Below are 20,896 nucleotides of genomic sequence, written 5' to 3' on the forward strand. Positions count from 1 at the left end.
GGTGTCATAATCAATATTAAAAACTTTTGGGAAAAACACTCAGAGAAAACAAATTCCTAAGGAAACTGTCATATCTGAGTAGGAATATTTATTTTTATTTAATTAAAAAAATTTTTTTTTAAATTTATGAGAGACAGCATGAGCAGGGGAGGGTCAGAGAGATAGGGAGACACAGAATCTGAAACAGGCTCCCGGCTGAGCTAGCTGTTAGCACAGAACCCGATGCGGGGCTTGAACCCATAAACCGTGAGATCATGACCTGAGCCAAATTCGGACACTTAACTGACTGAGCCACCCAGGCGGCCCGTACTTAATTTTTTTAATGTTTATTTATTTTTGAAAGAGAGAGAGACAGAACATGAGTGGAAGAGGGGTAGACAGAGAGAGGGAGACACAGAATCTGAAGCAGGCTCCAAGCTCTGAGCTGTCAGCACAGAGCCCAATGTGGGGCTCAAATTCACGAACCACAAGATCATGAGCTGAGCTGAAGTCAGACGCTTAACCGCCTGAGCCACCCAGGTGCCCCTGAGTAGAAATATTAAGCACTGTATACAGAGTGCTATTAGGCCAAGGTGAGGTTTTTAAATAATCCAGTCAGTTTCATATCCTCCACGTCTTAGGTGTTAAATTCAATAAACACTGAATTGGATCCAATATACTTTAGAGTGATCATTTATTGATCTACTGATTTATTTTTTTAAAAAATACTGCTCCATTCTTGCCTTGTTTTATTCTTTTTTAGGTTTATTTATTTATTTGTGGGGGAGGTGGGCAGAGGGAGAGAATCCTAAGCAGGCTCTGCACCGCCAGCACAGAGCCAAACATGGGGCTCAAACCCAAACCATGAGATTAAGACCTGAGCCAAAGTTGGACACTTAACTGACTGAGCCACCCAGGTGCCCCAATCTACTAACTTAATAGGACACTGTGATAGAAGCTTTACAGACACAAAAATAAGTAAGTTTTTATACATGCAGTAACTTGACCTCTTTAGAACACATAAAGGACAAACTGTGCCCCTGTCTAGCCTTCCTTAAGGCATCATCTCTTTACACTTTTTAAATTTCTTTTAGACAAAAGAACCAAGTCCTGAAAGACCTTTTGTTGAGTTTAGTTCAGACAGATCCTTAACTTGATTCGGGTTGCTCTAAGAACTAATTGTGCTAAAAAGGACTGGCTCATTAACATATCAAGAAAAGCATCTAGTTATCACTTAGTAAGCAGAAGACAAATGTTAGCTTTATTAGATTTCAGTTTAAACATTATCATCTAAGAAGATATTGGAACACATAGAACCTGCTGGTCTCAAAGTTACAAATTATGTATCAAAGACACACGAGCTTCAAACATGTACTGATACAAAGTAAGCACTCAGATATTTGTTGAATGAATGAATCAATCACTTTGATAGGACAAAGGACCAAAGACTATATATCCTACATACTCATCAATGAAAAAGAAAAAACAAAAAAAAACCTCTTCTTCAGAAAATGTCAGATGCAAGAAAATTCTATTTTTTATTATCCTATAATAACAAAAGAAGTGATGCAAATATGAAGAGGATATAGTCATTAGCATCTAAGAGTTCCTGTGAAGGGTATACAAATAATCACTGCAAAACTTAAGTGCTATAATAGAGGTGTACTACTATGCCACGTTCCTGGAGTGCAGAATCTAGCAAATGTTCTTGCACCATGGCTGGTATACAGTATTGAATCAGAATAAATGCATACATGCTATGGATGAGAAGACACAGTCACTGTCAAGTGTCCTGAAGGGGAATATTTTCACAAAGCATGGATCATTGGACTTGGGTCTAGCAAGGTAAACAGGAATTTACAAATCAGCACTGCAGGCAAAAGACCAAGCACATGGAGAGAAAGAGTGAAAAAGCATGCAGTATGAAAGCGAAAAGCTTAGGAGAGGACATAGCAAATATAAGTGGGATCACATTGTCTATCAGCTTTACACATTATATAGGCAAAAGAGCAGGAACAAGATTTTGAAGTGCAGCACGAGCAGCTCTACTTTGGCAAGAGTGTGGATGAATTCGAAGAGATAAAACTGGAGGCTGGAAATAATGAGAAGGATTTAAAGCACTCATAAACATGACAAGATGTTTCTCCAAAACTGGTGACTCCAGACCCCTTTTGCAAATTCAGTCTACATACAGAAGAAATCTGTGGCACTAGGTGGGTTGGGGCCTGCTGTTACGATTGGTCAGAGGTCATCCCTCACTCCCAGTGATGGCATCATTTTTCCTCACTTCATCATTAAAACCACCAGTTATTACTTCTCACTTATCCTTTGAAAAGGATACTAACTCATCCTTTGAAAAGAAAGTTATTTGCAGGGTGTGTTCATTTGGGAATAGAGGCATCAAATTTGATCTTTTAAAAGGCAATCACAGATCAGGGAAGAGAATCAATTAATTCTGCACAGCCTCCCAGTGTCTGCATAAACCAATCAAGCATATTATTTTATACACAGAAGCTTACCTAGAATTTTAAATTAGAAAAGCACACTGCCTAGCGGCCAGACAGCTAGGCCTTGTAAACCAAGTGCTGTGTATTTACGGCTTACGCTCTATCGTGCCAGGAATCTCTGGCCTCTGACAAAACGTTAAAGTCTCAAGCGCAACTTTATAATAAAGCCACCCTTGCGGGCAGCAAAGTGGGGGGACACAGGCCAGGTTGAACCTGCCCTCCAACATCAACAAGGAGAAAGGGATGGCAGGACAGGAAGACTCCGGGTCGCGGAGGTGCCGCACTGCTCTCTCCCGGGCCCTTCCGGAGCCCCGCACCCCACGCTCGCACGATGGAAAGCCGCTGCTACAGCACGACAGATGGGGGCAGCGGGCGCGACAGGAGGCCGGGGCGGGTGGGCGGCCGGTACAGGCCGGGGCAGCGTCGGCACGAGCGGGAGGAGCGTCCCCCGCGCGGCCTGCGCGCCCGCTCAGCGTCTCCGTCACCCTCGCCCAGGGCCTCGCGGCAGGGGTCGCCTCTGCACCAATCCTCAGAGAAGAGGAAATGCTAAAAAGGCTGTTACCTGGAGTCCCTGCAGAGACCACTGCGGGGTCGCGCAAACGAAGTTAAGCCGCAGGCGGCCCAGGCGCCCGCCACGGCGCCCCTTCCCGACCCTACTAAACTTCTGGCGCGCGTTGATAATGTCACTTCCGCCAGCTATTCCACCCTTGGCTTCAGCCGACTACGCACCCTAGAGCGGCGGCCATGCGAAGTGTGGGCATTGTGTCACTTCCGGTGTTTCCGGAACAGTTCCGCCGGGTACTTGGCTTAAAGGAAAGAAGAGGCGGGCGGAGCTCAGAGGAGTTCCGGGGGTAAGCCGCCTGGCCAGGGCCTTTTCTAATTGGCCCTTGCCGCGGGGAGGCAAGGTAATGATTTTTCAAATGTTGACTATTTTAAACAGTCTAGCGGTGTGACCTTTGGCAAGTTACCTGACCTCTGCGTCTCAGTAGTATAATCGTAACAGTTACCTTCTAAGGAAGTAGTGAGCTGGATTAAGGAACTGCATGAGCAATGCCAGGCACGTGGTAAACTCTCCACGCGTGTTAGCTATTCTCAAACTCGGGAGAATGAGAAGATAAAAACAGCCTGGTACAGGTTCAATCATGTTTTGCTTCTGCTACTACCATCTTATGCACTCTTTTCACACTTGCTACGAAGACACTGTTACTGAACCCCAAATTCGGCTGCCCCTGGGTTGAAAAGGCAATACTCAAGAGACGAGTTTTGATGGGAAGGGAATATGAACTTTATTCAGGAGGCCGGCCACTTGGGGAGAAGGTGGACTCTTGTCCAAAGGCCGGTTGTAAAGTTTCTGCCTGGCCCAGGGATTTTTAAAGGAATTTAGGGCAATTAATCAGTAAAAGGAGTGCAGTGGTCCATAATATTTCTTGATTAGGAGCAGACTCGATGGTGCCAGCTGCAGATGTTATCGCAGCGCTCAGAGGTTGTGCAAGGAGAATTGGTTCCTTAGAGCCCAGGGTTGTGCAAGAGGGTCTGATTTCTGTTTCCTGATGTGCAGAGGTACTGTTCTTTCTAGGAAAGAATGCATGGCGTATAGATAAGCAAAGGTTAATCTCTCGGGCTAAGGGTGCTTGCTAAAGCCCAGACTACGAGATCGGCTGGAGGGGCAAAGGCAGATTCAAGAGTATCTGTAGTTGTTTCTTAGTCTTTTCACTTCCCTGTGCTTCATCTCACCTATGGTTCATTTAGGCATAATCATATATTGTACTATAAATTGCTTCTTTTGTACAGCTTCCTTGAACAACGCAGGGGTTAGAAGGGCCAACCTCCACGTAGATGAAAATCCACACATAACTTTTAACTCCGTTCAGGCTACTGTTGACTGGAAGCTTTGCTGATAACATAAAACAGCCAATTATCACATATTTTTATGCTGTATTCTTGTATTATATGCTATATTCTTATAATTAAGACGGAGAAAAGAAAATTTTTAAGAAAACCATTAGAGAAAATACATTTACAGTACTGTACTGTATCAAAAACAATCTGGGTATAAGCGGACCCATGCAGTTCAAACCTGTATTGTTCAAGGGTGGGCTGTATTTTATATAATCAGTAAGATTGTCGTTGCCATTAGGATAGGAAATGTATTATATGAGTTTTGGATCCAGGACAGAATCTAAATAAGTATAATACTTTTCTGTCCATAACCATCAAAGAAAATTCTGTTTTATCCTTTGTTTACAATAAAACATGGGGAAATTTTTAATTAAACAAGTACTTTTCAAAAATCTTTTCTGGTTCCCAAATTGCACGCATATATCAGGTGGTCCATCCTATAAGAGCCAATTGTTTCCATATTTTTAAAAATAATATTTTAAAACTGTAAAATATAATATTCATATGAGGAAGTGCATAAACACATGTGGATATTCATAGATGGTTATACATCAATAAGCTTAGTACTGCCAGCGCTGGAAACTCCATCCGATAGGCCCGCCAAACAGGCTCTTCCTACTCACTGTGTACTCATAAGTTACATAACATCTATTCTTTTGCTCAACCTCTAAGACGCATCCATGTTGCTGTATCTTTCCTCTCGGTGAAATCGGCTAGTTGGTTTGTTTTTGTTTCTTTGCTGTGACATATCCCCCAACTGGTTTATGCATTCTGCTGTTTATGGACATTTGGCTCATTTCCAGCTTGGAACCATGAAGAACAATGCCACATGAACATTCTTGTACTAGTCTTCTGGCGAGAAGGATACAAAGCTCGGTCGGGAGTTGCTGGGTCATAAGCTGTGTGCATCTTCAACTCCGCTAGGCGGTGCAGCATATGGCTGCGCCGATTTACATTCCCATACAGCATTTGAGAGTTTCCGCTACTCCACAGTTTTGCCAACATTTTTTTTGTATGTAAGACTTCAAAATGTTTGTCCATCAGGCGTGAATTCAAATGTCTTCTTAGGGAGCGCTTGGGTGGCTCAGTCGGTTAAGCGTCCGACTTTGGCTCAGATCATGATTTCACTGTGGGTTCGAGCCCCACGTCCGGCTTTGTGCTGACAGCTCAGAGCCTGAGAGCTTGTCTTCAGATTCTGTATCTCCGTTTCTCTCTGACCCTCCGCTGCTCACGCTGTCTCTCTCTCAAAAATAATAAAACGTTAAAAAAATTAAAAAAAGAATGCCTTCTTGGAAAAGAAACCTTTCTTAGGAAAATTTTAAAAATCTGTCCCGCCTCCTTGTGATAGGGGGCGCCCGGCTACCAACAGGAGCAACCAACGAGCGGCGCAAAATAGAGCGGCCAGAGCGAGCGCCGCGAGAAGCCGGAAGCGGCGGGACTTCCGGCTGGGCGCCATCTCGCCGTGAGACAGCAGCGGCACCCGGAGCAGCGAGATGTTGTCGACCGCGGCGGGGTGCTGGGGACCTAACAGAGACCTGGAGATGGAGCCCCACAGAGCGGCAGGCCCTTTGCAGCTGCGCTTTTCGCCCTACGCATTCAACGGAGGGTAAAGACCAGAGAGCCGATCTCTCTATCCCCCACCACCTTCGTCCCTCCTGAAGTCTTGAGAGTCGCGGCCAAGCCCGCGTTCCCCGGCCAAAGTCAGGCCTCCCTCTCCATGGGTTGGTGAGGGCAGCTTTGGCCTTAAGTGCTTCACTTTACAGGCCGGTCACTTGCGCATAGCCTGCTCTTTGTTGCAGTGAGACAGAAGATAGAAACTGAAACCTGGGCTCTGCCAAGAAAGAGCTTTGAAAATGGCCTGACCTTTCCTTGCGGCCTGAATAGGTTTCGCATGTCAAAGGCGAGGCGACAGGTTTAGCATCTGGTATTAAAAAGTTAGGATTGGTTGGTCAGTGTCGTTGGATGCACGATTGTGTCTGCAGTTGATACATCTGATCAAATAACTCAATCGTTTTCTGTTACTTTAAATGGAAGACAGCGTTGGTTGACTAGGTTTTGTAGATTAGTGCTTGCCATTACTGGTTAGCTTAAGTTCAAGGGGAAAAAAGTCAGTAGAGGGACCCTTTAATAATTCTATTCTTGCATGTTACCTTCAAGTTGTATTTTTAAAATTAGCTTTATCTTTAATACTTTTCCTTCAACGTACACTAAAAGTGATAGCAATGTGGAAAGACGCATTTAGGACTTCTTACAATGAAGAGGTGTAAACTGAAGCAGTGGTTGTAGGTTATCAACTAAACTTTGTACACACACCCAGTTTGAACAAACAGACGGTTCTTGGACATAACCAGATTAATTAATCATTCCTTTTGGATTTGAAATTTTAATGCAGACTTTTGAAGAATGTTGGAAAGAGTCTGATTTTAGCCTTGTTTCTGCCACTTAAGGACAGTGTGGTGTTTGAACAGTGGGGTGGTTCAACTTCTTGAACCCAGATTTCTTTATCTTACTTGCTCACCATAGTTTATAAGAAGAATCAGTAGAAAAGCATTTTGTACACTGCAAGCAGTTGTGTTTTATAATTCTCAGGAAAACTGTTAGGTGGTATTAGCTCCATTTTTACAAATGAGCCAGGGCTCTTGGGAGTTAGGTTACTCTGGTCATAAAGCTGGTGTGAAGTTGAGCCAGGACTTGAATCCATAGCTCGACTGCCACTGATTTTCTGTATGCTTGTACCATTGCACTTCTAAACACTTTCTATGATAATGAAGGAATTATATCACAAGTTGGGTTGTTAGACCCACTTCATGAGACAATTATAAAAATGAGACTTTTCAGGGTGTTCGGTACTCATTACTCCTTAACCTCTTGTAATCCATTTTCAGCCATTACTGCTTTAAACATTAGTAACTTATGACCTAGTGATTAATAAGTTACCTTTCTTCAGTCTTTTTCTGTAGTGCTTATTGCTGCTGGCTCTTGGGCAGCCTTTGCTTTGACAAAACAGGGCTAAGTTCCTTGTCTTTTTCTACTCTGTCTCTTTAAATGCAGTTAAATCTCATTATTAGCACTCTCCTCATTCACAGAAGGATAATTCCCAAATCTGTTTCTCCAGTTTTACCTCTCATGAGTCCCTCCTTTCTGGCTTCTTAAATTAAACATTTCTACCTGAATTTTCTGCTGTCACCCCTGAATTTTCTGCTGTCACCGTAACTCAAGATACTAAAACAAAAAACTAGCTAATTACTCCTCTCAATTACCTTTCCTTCTTTATGCCATTGTGCTGCTCAATCAAGTTTAAAATCTTGGATGTCACAATTGGCTCATAATGGTAGTTACAAAAACCTTGTACAATTTGTGTGTTTTCTCAATATCCCCATTTCTTCCAGCACCGCTGCTACCTTTCTACTGCATTAGTCTTTTTTTTTTTTTTTTTAAACAAGCACCATATCTTTTCTTTGTTTATTTATTTGTTTTGCGAGAGGGGGGGCGTGGGGCAGAGGGAGAGAAAATCACAGGCAGGCTCTGTGATGTCAACACAGAGCCTGACTCGGGGCCCAAACTCACAAACCCTTGAGATCATGACCTGAGCCAAAATCAAAAGTCTGACAATCAACTGAGCCACCAGGTGCCCCTCTACTGCATTAGTCTTATTGGAATACTGCTTTCATCTCCTTTCACACATTGTGTTATTGTCACCTTTACTTTTTTTATTAAAATTTTTTTAAATGTTTCTTTATTTTTGAGAGATAGAGCGTGAGCAGTGGAGGGGCCGAGAGAGAGGGAGACGCAGAATCTGAAGCAGCTCCAGGCTCTGAGCTGTCAGCACAGAGCCCCATGTGGGGCTCGAACCCACAGATTGCGAGATCATGATCTGAGCTGAGGCTGGACGCTTAACCCACTGAGCCACCAAGGCACCCCTGTCACAGTGGCTTCTTAAAACTTCACTTTGCAAATGGAACTGTTCTAATGCCAGAATCTTCAGTTTCGCATTTGGGATTTTCTAAAGTCACCCATGTCTGTCACATAAGCCTTATGACCTCCACTAGTTTACACAGAAAGCAATACCTTAGTAAATTATTTGAATGTATTATTTGTATTATTACCTGTTTCCCTTTATTCTTTGTCCATGTTATGTGGAATGCCATCCTTTTGTACTTCAGAGCTTTAGCGTGGATCCCACCTCAGTAAAAAATAATGGATAAAATTTTCTGAGTGCTTATGTTCTGTGAGGCACTGTGCTAGGTGCTTTATGTGATCTGTGTCATTTAACTCTTGAAGTCATCCTGTAATACAGGAACTGATATTACCAACAACTTGAACTTGGATAATTTGTTTAAGGTCACAGAGCTAGGAAGTGGCAAGGACAGGTCTCCAGTAACTCCAGAGCCCAGGTTCTCAGTGGTCACAATTTACTGCCTAATATATCTATGCCATATCGATCATAACTAACACTGGAGGACCAGTTATGTTTCAGGTACTAGGAAAAGGGCTTTATAATTATTAACTCAATTAATCCTTGCAGAATCCTAATAAGGTAGTTACTGTTATGATCTCTGATCTATATAGGAGGACATTGATGCCTGGAGAAGTTGAACAGCTTACCCAAAGTCTCCTGTCTAGTAAGTGAGAGATTCAGAATTAGAACTGGACAGACCACTTTGGGAGTTCATGCTCTAGTCTCTTCAGTAAACTGTTAACCATAAATCACACAGCCAAAAAAGGGAAAGCTTGTTCTTTGTTCATTCATTTCCAACAGATATTTGGGTGTCTGCTGAGTGGTAGATACTAAATAAAGATAAAAAAAAAGTGAAAAGCATTACGCCCTTTGAGCTCAGAGAGCTTTTATTGTAGTACCTACCACTATCTATACCTGATCCGCACGGGCAGGGTTATGGCACTGTTTTGTGATATCAGTACCTTGCACAGTGGGTATTTAATTTTTTGATGATGTTATGATAATTCAGTGGTTTTTCTGTTACCTTCTGCTAAGCGACCTATGCTTTGACTTAGGCTTGTGTTTTTTAGGGAGTACTTAAATTTTTTTACTTAGACGACTTATAGCCAGGGGTCCTTTCCCTCTGATCTTTCATCTTCATCTGAGTCCTGCTCTTGCTTAAATCTAGTGGGTATTGTCCCAGTATGTGCTGTAAAGAACTCTCCTCTAGAGATAGGCGGTATTACCATCCACAAGTACTCACTAATTTTTGTGTCTCTTCCCCTCATCCCCAGGACCGTATTGGCAATTGCTGGAGAAGATTTTTCAATTGTTGCTTCTGACACTCGATTGAGTGAAGGATTTTCAATTCACACCAGGGACAGCCCCAAGTGTTACAGATTGTAAGTAAATATTTCTAAGGACACACTTCCCAACACCTTGTGATGATTTACTGCTATAAGAGATTCTACTTCTAAGCAATTTGTTTCATGAGTTGTTAGGTGGCCTATTTGGAACTAAGTTTGCATTTTTGTTAGAGAACAGTTTTCTAAGTTAGTATTTCCTAATAATATGATATGTAGTCTTTTTATTTTTTTCTCTTAAAAAAATTTTCTTTAATGTTTTTATTTATTTTTGAGACAGAGCATGAGATGACGAAGGGCAGAGACAGAGGGAGACACAGAATCTGAAGCAGGCTCCAGGCTCTGAGCTGTCAGCACAGAGCCCAATGCAGGGTTCGAACCCATGAACTGCGAGATCATGACCTGAGCCGAAGTCAGAGGCTTAACTGATTGAGCCACCCAGGCGCCCCTCTATCTCTTTTTTTTTTTATGTTTTATTTTATTTTTATTAAAGTTTATTAAATTTTTATTATTTTTTTAAGTAGTTTATTGTCAAGTTGGTTTCCATATAACACCCAGTGCTCATCCCCACAAGTGCCCTCCCCCATGCCCATCACCCCCCTTCCCCTCTCCCCCACCCCCATCAGCCCTCTGTTCTAAGCATTCAAGAGTCTCTCATGGTTTGCCTCCCTCCCTCTCCCCAACTATTTTTCCCCTTCTTCTCCCCCATGGTCCTCCGTTAAGTTCCTCCTAATCCACCTATATGTGCAAACATATGGTATCTGTCCTTCTCTGCCTGATATGTAGTCTTTCTAAAAAAATTTTTTAATGTTCATTTATCATTGAGAGACAGACAGTACAATCAAGGGAGGGGCAGAGAGAGAGGGAAACACAAAATCCAAGGCAGGCTTTAGGCTCTGAGCTGTCAGCACTGATGTAGGGCTCAAACTCACGAACTTTGAGATTATGACCTGAGCTGAAGTTGAGCACTTAACCATCTGAGTCACCCAGATGCCCCCACATGGCTCTTATTATTAGCATTTTACTATAAATATTTTATCACATAGCTTTGTATTTTTATATCTGTGAATCCATTACATGGTTTTTTAATCTCCCACTTATTTTTAAAATCTGAAATGTTTAATTGAGCCATATCCTAAGAGTTCTATCTGTGAGCCACAGTCTTAGGACTGGGCATATTTTTTCTAAAGTGAAGTCATATGCACTGATGAGCAATAGTTTGTATTTAACATTTTTGGAAACCATTACAAATGGTGGTTAATTCCTAAATTAGTCCACAGGAGCCTTTTAGGCCTGAATTGTAATAGGAATGGATTGATGGGGTTCAAGTACCTTGGACAGGGCCTTGGGCTATAAGGAGTAGGTAAAGAGAACCCTGGCCTCTTTCCTGGTCCAGGGCTAGCCCACACCCTACCTAAAGAACAATTGATACCAGTTTTCTTCTTCCTACTTCTCTTCCTGTATTCTTCTATCTTTTGATATCCCGTTCTAATTCATAGTGCATCCATGCTATCTTATTTCTTCTGAGATGATTTATAATTTGAAAGTAGTAGATGTCACAGATAAAATTTAAGAACATAACTTTACAAATACCATTCGCATGCAAGGTTCTGCTCATCTTTGAAACTTTTTTGAGTGTGTATGCTTACTGAAAGGAATACCTGTTTTTTTCTTTTTATGCAATACTTTAGGTATATATAGAGATACAACATTAAATGATTTCCTTTGTCTCCCTATCATCTATCTTTAGCACTAAATCATACACAGAGCTAAAACTGCCTGTGTACACTTAATCCCATGCCCTTTGGGCTGACTTAGAACCAGATTTGCCTCTTTCCCAGCTGTTTGAAACTCTACATTTAACTTTATTCTTTGCATGCAAACACCCCTTCCTTTGATGTATCAGAATATTTGGGGAAAGCATCTTGAAGCTCCAAGATTTTGTCCTACCCTATTGGTATTATTAACCAATCTTGGTAGTAAAGGCAGTATAGCTTTATGGGAGCTGGGAAGTCTTTAACTGAGTGCAGCAAGTTTGGTTGTAGGGATAAATCAGGAAATGTTGTGATACCCCAGTGGTGTCATTGGTCCCTCTAGTTGGACAAGTATGGTTTGTATGAGTCATAAATATCTGAAAGGTAGAGTTTATCATGTGATTTCTCCTGTTTCTTGATGAGAATGGTATAAGTTTCCTAACAGATTGATTTTAAGATTTAGGAATTTTGGATACCTTGTTGAATTTGTATGGATATACCAAAAATTAATCACTTTCCCAGTGGTGGACATTTATGTTGTGTTTTGTTTGTTTTGTTTTGGGGAACCATTAACATAATATGTAAATTTCATAAGTAAGTCTATAGTATATATTATGTATTCTTTACAAGTAAGCCTATAGTATATCTTTGGAAACTTAGGTGAATATATTGATGGGATGAATATACAGCAATGGAATTATTGAGTAAATGTGATGTTCACCTAAATATTTTCTGGATATTGCCAAATGGCCCTTCTAAAAAGTTAAATTGATGTATATTCTTGCCCAGTTACTTAAGAGTACCCATTTTCAGCACCTGGGTAGCTCAGTTGGTTGGGCATCCAACTTTGGCTCAGGTCATAATCTCATGGTTTGTGGGTTCAGGCTCCACATTGAGCTGTCTGCTGTCAGCACAGAGACTGCTTCGGATCCTCTGCCCCCCTCTTCGCCCCTTGCCTGTGTTTTCTCTCTCTCAAAAATAAACATAAAAAAAAAAAGGGTACCCATTTTCCACAACCCCTCACCAGCATTAGGCATTATTTACCAGTCTAACAGGTTGAAATCCTCTCCTATGTAGATTTTTTTTTTCAATATTTTTTTACTTATTTCTAGGAGAGAGAGAGAGACAAGCGTGAGCAGGGGAGGGTCAGAGAGAGAGGGAGACACAGACTCTGAAACAGGCTCCAGGCTCTGAGTTGGCAGTCAGCACAGAGCCTGACGCGGGGCTCGAACCCACGAACCACGAGATCATGACCTAAGCGAAAGTCGGACACTTAACTGACTAAGCCACCCAGGCGCCCCCTCTCCTATGTAGATTTAAATTTGCGAATGACATGAAGGCTTTTTTCATACATTTATGGTGACTTGTGTCTCTTTTTATATGACTCCTGTAACTTTACCAATCTATCTATGTTGAGTTTTTTTTTAATTGAGGTAAAATTGATACATTAACAGTGGTTTCAGGTATATAACATGATTACATATTTGTGTATGTTGCAAAGAGATCACCACCATAAGTCCAGTTAACATCTGTTACCATATTTATTACAGAATTTTTTCTTGTGTTGAGAACTTTTAAGATCTGTTCTCGGCAACTTTAAAATATTCAATATAATGTTGGGCGCCTGAGTGGCTCAGTCGGTTAAGCGTCTGACTCTTGATTTCGGCTCAGGTCATCATCTCACGGTTTGTCAGTTTGAGCACTGACAGTGGAAGCCTCCTTGGGATTCTCCTCTCTCTGCTCCTCTCCTGCTCGCTCGCTCGCTCTCTCTCTCAAAATAAATAAACTTTTTAAAGTTAAAAAAAATTTCAATGCAATGTTATTAATTATAGTCACCATGCTATACATTATTTCCTATGATACACTGTGTTAATGCTTTTGATATTTGTAGGATCCATTTTATTTCATTTTTTAACTGTTTATTTTGAGAGAGAGCAAGCAAGTGGGTGTGAGCAGGAAAGCGGCTTGGTCAGCGCAGAGCCCCACGTGAGGTTCCATCCCATCAACTGTGAGATCATGACCTGAGCTGAAATCAAGGCGCTAACCGACTGAGCCACCCAGTTGCCCCTATAGAAGCCCTTTTGGATTAATGAAGTTAATATTAGACTTGGTCAAATCTACTGCAATTTTTGTTTTTTTTTTATCTTTTTCTCTATGAAAGTTTTAATTTGGTACCTAGTGGAATTTCTGAAATTTTTCTATGAGAACATTGGGTTGTAACATATTTACGTAGGTGGCTGTCAACCCAAGATTGTATCACCCATGTCTTCTTTAGGCCATTCATACTTCATTTTTCTAGAAGTCTTTGGTCCACCTGTAACTTATTTAGTGTAGGGAATGAAATGATGACGCTCCCCTCCCTGCACAACAGAGGGCTAACTAGTCCCATTACCATTTGGTGAATAATGGGAGTAGGAGTTTTAAATTTAAAATTGCCAAAGACATGTTTTCCTTTACTGTCTAACCAGCCCAGTTTCCTGAATTGTGCTCTTTACAGAACAGACAAAACAGTCATTGGATGCAGCGGATTTCATGGAGACTGTCTTACTCTGACAAAGATTATTGAAGCAAGACTAAAGGTAGATACTTTTGTTATATGTCTACACTTTAGAAAGTTACAAATGATTTATTAGATTGAGTGTCACTCAGAATAGCTGGAGAAGCTCTAGGTTAGCAGGTAAAACCATAACCTCTTCTAGAAATGAAATGACACTGTTAATCTAGCCACATTATAGTGTGAAACTGCAGGGTATTCCCTTTGTTAAATGCATAGTATGTTTTTATAATAAATAAATTGTGTGTATGTATATGTATACGCACACTTTATATACAGCATGAAGGGTTCTCTACTTATGGAGGTAGCCTGGGCAGGGTTTCTTCTGAAGATAATCTTCCTTAAAAAAAAAAAAAAAATTTCTGTGGAGGAGGCAAGCTTTTAGACAGGTGCTTGTTTTGGAGCAGCATCACCTGACATGCTTTCCCTCGTTAAAGCTTTGTACTCCCAGGTGACAGGAACATGGGCAGGAATAGGGATGGATCAGGCAGAAGTTTGGACAAGAGGCACAACCTAAGCTGTCATCACCTGACACCTTAGTGGGCTTTAGTTGACAGCCAGCCGAGGAAGAAGCTTTGGCATGAAATAGATGGTGAAGGGAAGAGCTGGAAAGAGTGCTATGAGGAGGAAGTGAGAGAATGAGCCAGACCAATCTGTTCTGCAGCTTTTAAAGGGGCTGACACTGTCACTGCCTCCATGTCTTACGTGCGAGATGGGGAGGCATGAGGAACAGAGGAATACCGACTCTTAACAAAAGTAAAGGCACATCTTGATTTTTATTATGGTCTGTGTATATTAAACAGTATGTAACTTCAAATAATTTCAAGGAGAATAGAAGTAATTTAAAGTGCATTAACGCATTTATCTGTAATAATAAGCAGTAAATACATACTCTTCTTAGCTGGCAAAAATACAGGGCTGGAGTAGGATTTAATTTTGTAGGGTATGTGTCATAATTTTTATGTAGTTGATAAGGCCACTTGGTACATGAAGAAGTTAGTAGAGGTCATGTTCTGTTTTTGCGTATTAGTGAATAATGCTTGAAATTGTATCCGCTTATGAATGAAGTCATAGGTATTGGAGTATGGAGTATGTAATAAATTTAACAGATAACCTGTTTTTGAATAATTTCAAAATTGTTCAGTAAAATATAGAAATGATTTCATTTGGTATTTATCAATTGTTAATACTTACTTAAAATCTTTACATTGAAAGCTTTATTGACTTACATTTATTGACATATTTATTCGATTCCTGGTGCATATTTTGCAAATGGAACTTACAGTACAAAAGTACACAGAATAGTATTGTGTTAATAAAGTATAACGAAGAACAGGAAATTCAACTTAATTACACAATCCTTGAAATTTCTCTTTCGTATGTTATTACATAAATGATGCAGTGATTAAAATGTTGATGCTTGATTTCGAAATAAAATGAAGATTTTTTTCTAATCTTCAGTATTTAGCTGTTGTTATTTTGGCCTGTATTCTTAGATAAATCTTTGGAGATGTTGACTATGTGTCTGATAAATCGGTGAACTTATTCTATGTTTGTAATTTTTGTAGAATTTCTCTATTGGATAATTTAGGATTCCCTAAGAGTGTAATAAATCTAGGATTCAAAATCACTAAAAGATTTGTTTTAGGTACTTCTGTTCTCCACTGTAGATGCTTTAAGGAGCAAGACCACTTCCCTGTACTAGAATCATGCAGAGTGAGGGTCCTGATCTCATATCTTCTGTTCTCACAGATATCTACCTTGTGAAAAGAAGGACTTATATCTGGGTCCGATCAAACTTTACCTGTAAAGGGCCAGATAATAATTATTTTCAGCTTTAAGGGCCATTTGGTATCTGTGGTGTCTACTCAACTCTGTTGTTGTAATGCACAAGCATGTGTGGATAATATGTAATGAAAGAATGAAACTGTGTTCTAATAAAGCTTTATTTGCAGAAGTAGTTGGTGGGCTGGATTTTGTCCATGGGCTATACAGTTTGCTGACCTTGGTCTTGAGGCAGAGTCAAGGAGAGCTGGATTTAAAACCTCCTCCCAGGTCACTGTATAAACCCATTATGTGATCAGTTGCTCTTAAATTAGCAGTTCTTGAGACATAGATGGCATGGGAAATAGAGTCTTTAAATCAGACTACTGAGGAAAATTTAGCATTCTTTCCCTTAATTTTTATAGCCCCCAAAATGGCATGATACAATAAATTATTATTTTATCTTAATATTGTTTGTGTGATCGTGAAAGAAATAGGCATCGTTTCACCAAGATTTGCATTCATCCTTTAATTTACTATTCGTTGTTCACATCTGTAGTATATTCTGCTTCCCCATGCCTGTTACTTTTATTAATAATTGCAGATGTATAAGCATTCCAATAACAAGACCATGACTACAGGGGCGATTGCTGCAATGCTGTCTACAATCCTCTATTCAAGGCGCTTCTTTCCATACTATGTTTACAACATCATCGGGGGACTGGATGAAGAAGGTAGAATTCTTTCTTTCTGGAAAATGAAGGTGGGGTGGCATTTTTTTAGATAAGTATGTTTTCATCTAGAGTTGAAAAGAACCATAAGCACCATCTAGCCCAACAGTTCTATTTTCTGTTAATTAAAGCAATAAGAAACTGAAGCTTAATGGGAAATAAAGAGATGACCCAAAAACACACCACTGTTTACTGAAGATCTTGCAGAAGTTCAGTAGTAGATAATTATCATTTTAATCCTGTGGAAAGAAATCTGACTTGGAGGAGCTTGACATTATGATTTTTCATAACAAGTGTATTTGACTTAAGTGTTTAAAAAGTGATGCCTTAAAAGAAATGTATGCATTTCCAACAGTGTTTTCAGAACGTTCTGAAACACCTCTGATTTCCTGTCAGACTAGGAGGGCCTAAGAAAATCAGTCTCGTTACTTGACGTATCCATCCTGTTTTTGATCTAAAGCTGTATTATGCCATAGGGACACTGATGGTTTTCACCAGGTCTCATTTGGATTGACTGTTGGTTGCTCCCAACAACCAGATACTGTCTCTCCGGACAGATCTGTGCCACCCTTTACAGTAGTCCATTGAAGAAAGAACTTACAGAGATGTTTGGCTGAGAACAACATTGAAATAAATCTATAGAGAAGAAAACTTTCTGGATTGTAAGGAGTTGGGCTTCTCTCTTTCTCTCCCCTCTTCTTACTCCTGTGCTTTCTGTTCCATGGGCTCTTGCTTTGTTCTCCCTCTGTCTTAACATCTGCCCTCATAGGCCTCTGAGAGCATTCTGGTCGTTTTACCTACCATGGTTTAATTGTAGACAAATTAGGGTGACATAATTTATTTTGAGTCTTTCAGCCTTCCTTGAAAAGAGAAAATGTAAAGCAGAGAAATGGCCAATAGAAATTTATTACCCTTAACAAGGTAATTAAATTCTAGCCACAGATGAGCGTCCAGCATGCGGAACTAGGCAAGCTATTTTTCACTTAAATTATGTCAGATAAATAAATTCAGGTTTTAGCAACATTAATAATAGCTATCATTGAATTTTACCATGCCAGACAATGTCCTTTGAGTTTTACCGAGAGTCAGAGACTAATTTGGGAATGCTCACATCTACTGAAGGGCAGAGCTAAGGTTGGGTTGGACCTGTTTCTTGAGTTCAAAGCCCTCTTCTTTGATGTTTTGGTGGTACTGTCAGGCATTTCTGTCTCTTAAAATCTTGTCTGTTTGATTATCCATTAAATTTATTTTTTACTTTTGAGAGGAATTTTTTTTGTGTAGTAAAGCAGTCCTTATTTGTTCCCCAAGATACTTCACCTCTTACCATGCTTTCCTCTTTCTTGGTTTATTTCCTTGTTTTGGTAGTGTATATCTCTCAAGAGATTTCTGGAAAACGAAATCAGGAGACCTTGTATATCTCTCAAGAGATTTCTGGAAAACGAAATCAGGAGACCTTTTCTTTTTTTTTTTTGAGACTTTGCTTTTAGTCTGGTGTTCTGCAATTTTATAGTGATACCCCCGGTACAAGGTCTTTTCCATATTTATGTCTTCTCTGGTTCACTTCCCCTCTATCTCTATAATCACCTGGATTATGATCTTCTATATCATTATAATTTTTTCCTGGCATATTGTCCATCCCTTTGTCTTTTTCTTCTTCTCTGAAGATTTCCTCAAATTTAAATGTTACCCTGTACTAAGTTGTTATTTCTGCTGTCAATAATTTCTAAGAACTTTTCTAATTTTCTGACTTCCTTATTTTTTTTCTCTAGGTATGTTCTGTTTGTACTTCCTTTGACATTTTCTTGTGTTCTCCGCATTTTATCAGATTAATTTTTTTCATTTTGTTTACTTTTGACTTCTATTTTCTATGTTGGAGGCTTCCTTCAAATTTCTGTTGATTTTTGGGTATTCATTCATATTGAAGAATGGTATGCCAAAATCTGAGTAAAAGGCGGTGTTGGCATGGCCTGTCAGTTTTACATTTACTGCTTCTGTTTTCATTCCTGCCCTGGACCCAGCCTGCACAGAGGCCTAGTGTCCCCATGTCCACAGTCTCTGCTAATGTCTCAGGAGACCTCGTTTCCAGTTTTCCTCTTTTGTGACGATGGAGGCCTGGAGAGCAGGATTCTTTATTGAGACCTTCTGGGTAGTTGGGTCAATGGCTGTCCTTTAGGACACTGGGGTCAGCGACTGAACTTAGGGCATTGGGAATGGTTACCCTTCAGGACACTGGATCGAACAGCTGCCCTTCAGGATAGCCAGGGCAGTAGCTGTCTGCTTGGACCTCTGTGCCTTTAACTCTGGTTGTAGTCATGCTTTAAGATTTTTCCAGCCAAAATTAATAATGGCTTTAGTTTTTCTATAACAAAAACAATAGTAGCTGCAGAAGTTTCAGATAGTACTGGCAGAGACAAAAATGAAAGTAGTTATTACCCCAAAGCCCATCTTTAGAGGTAATTACTATTAAACTTCCACCAAACATGCTTATGGCTATCTTAGTAGTCATACATGTTTGTCCACTTTACAAGTAGAATATAGTGTATTCATCTTTACGTTGGATGTATTGTCACGGAGATCATTTTATGCTAGTGAATAAAGATGCGTAATGATTCAGTGTCTTACATTGGATGTAGCTACACCATAGTTTGCCAGTCCTCTGCAGGTCGTTCAGGTGATTTCCAGTTTCCTTAATCTTAGCAATATGGTGAACATCTCTCTGTACATACTTTTGTATATTTTTTCCACCATGCATACTTCCCTGGAAAAAATTCCCAAAAGTTGTGTTGCTGGGTCAGAGAATATATATTTTTGGCGTTTTGGTGCCATCACTAGTTTGCCCTTCAGAAAAGGCCACCAGTGCACCTTCCTGGCAGCAGGGGCATGAGTAGCTGGGGTTTTGGGGCATCCTTACTACTTTTAAAGACTTACCTCATAAATATTTTATTATTTTGATTTATATATATTTTTTGTGTACCGAAGTTGGGCATTTATTTGTGTATATTGACCTTTGCTTTTTTCTTCTTTGGATACTGACCTGTGTGTTGACCTTTGCTTATTTCCTTATTTGCAGGTTAGTCTTTTCAAAAATACATATTTTTTAAATTTTTTCAGAAAAAAAAATTTTAATGTTTATATTTGAGAGACAGAGAGGGAAAGATAGCATGCAAATGGGAGAGGGGCAGAGAGAGAGAGGGAGACACAGAATCCAAAGCAGGCTGTAGACTGATCTGTTGGCACAGAGCCCCACTCAGGGCTCCATCTCACAAGCTGTAAGATTATGACCTCAGCCAAAGTCGGCCGTGTAACCGACTGAGCCACCTAGGTGCCCTTTTAAAAAAGTATTTATAAGCATGCCATCTAACTGTGTCAACTCTGTAATATCTGTGGTGGTGGATGCTTCCAAAGAATATTCTTTGTCTCCTACGTTTTGGGGAGTGTCTAACTATACAGCATTTTCTGAATTTCATATCATCCAATCTGTTGGTCTTTTCTTTATGGCATTGAGTGTCCTCCTTTGTTAGAAAGGACTCCCCCATCCAAGGTTTACCTGTATTTCTTTCTAGCACTTGTTTTAAGTTTTACATTGAAGCCATTGTGCTTTTTTTTTTTTTTTTTTTTTTAGAATTATTTTGGTGAAGAAAAGCACTCTATCTACAGTCAAGATTCATGCCATTCTCCTCTGGTGTTAACAAAAGTCTCTTTTGCCTTTGCTAAGTGGGGGGATAGTCTTTGAAGCTTTGGTCTTCAACTTATCCCACTCATGTTTTTCTCAAATCTGTTGTGTGTGGTTTTTCTGAAATTGGTTCTGCGTTTGGTTGAAGCTTTTGGGCCTCATTTCACTTGTGGCCTCTTGGCCTGAGAGAGTTTGTTGTTCTCTTTTGGCTTTGTACTTCCTGTCCTTTTTTGTGTGTGTTGAAGTTAGTGAACTGTCACCGTGATCTCAATCTTGTCCTAAGCTTGCTTTCAACAAAAACACTTAACCTGGGGTCTCCTGGATGACCTCAGCACCTTACATGCTGCCTTCTCAGCATAGAATTTAAGTAATTGTGCAAACAGAAAAAGTACACACAGCTATGGGTGGCAGAAGTCCATGGGTAGGAAGAAGACTTACCTTATCTCACATCTCCCAGGTTGGCTACTGAGGTGCTTCAGTCCTGGCATGATGTGTTTTAAAGATTAGTTATATCACTTTAAAGTCATACCTCGTAAATGATCCATGATTTCTCACACCCAAAACACAGGGATTTTTTTGGTTTTTCTGTTTTTTTATCTGAGAGAGTGCGTGCACTCGCAAGCAGGGAAAAGGCACACCGTGCGCGTGCACGCACGGAGAGAGAATGAATCTCAAGCAGGTCGCATGATCAGCATGGAGCCCGACAAAGGGCTTGATCCCACGACCCTGGGATC

The 20,896-nt window shown here is 40.3% G+C and overlaps 1 protein-coding gene across 1 annotated transcript in view; it reads left to right on the forward strand.

Moving 5' to 3' along the window:
* The first annotated feature begins 5,773 nt into the window (after nucleotides 1–5,773).
* PSMB1 (proteasome 20S subunit beta 1) overlaps nucleotides 5,774–20,896 on the forward strand; it is a 19,129-nt gene continuing 4,006 nt past the window's right edge. The window contains exons 1-4 of the mRNA XM_039224218.1: nucleotides 5,774–5,991; nucleotides 9,618–9,725; nucleotides 13,938–14,019; nucleotides 16,363–16,492. Of these exons, the coding sequence (XP_039080149.1) occupies nucleotides 5,879–5,991; nucleotides 9,618–9,725; nucleotides 13,938–14,019; nucleotides 16,363–16,492 (433 nt within the window). The 5' untranslated portion in view covers nucleotides 5,774–5,878. The remainder of the gene's footprint in view (nucleotides 5,992–9,617; nucleotides 9,726–13,937; nucleotides 14,020–16,362; nucleotides 16,493–20,896) is intronic.

This window comes from Hyaena hyaena, unplaced genomic scaffold (genome assembly GCF_003009895.1).
Source record: "Hyaena hyaena isolate Hyena2069 unplaced genomic scaffold, ASM300989v1 scaffold_1557, whole genome shotgun sequence".
Lineage (NCBI taxonomy): Eukaryota > Metazoa > Chordata > Mammalia > Carnivora > Hyaenidae > Hyaena > Hyaena hyaena.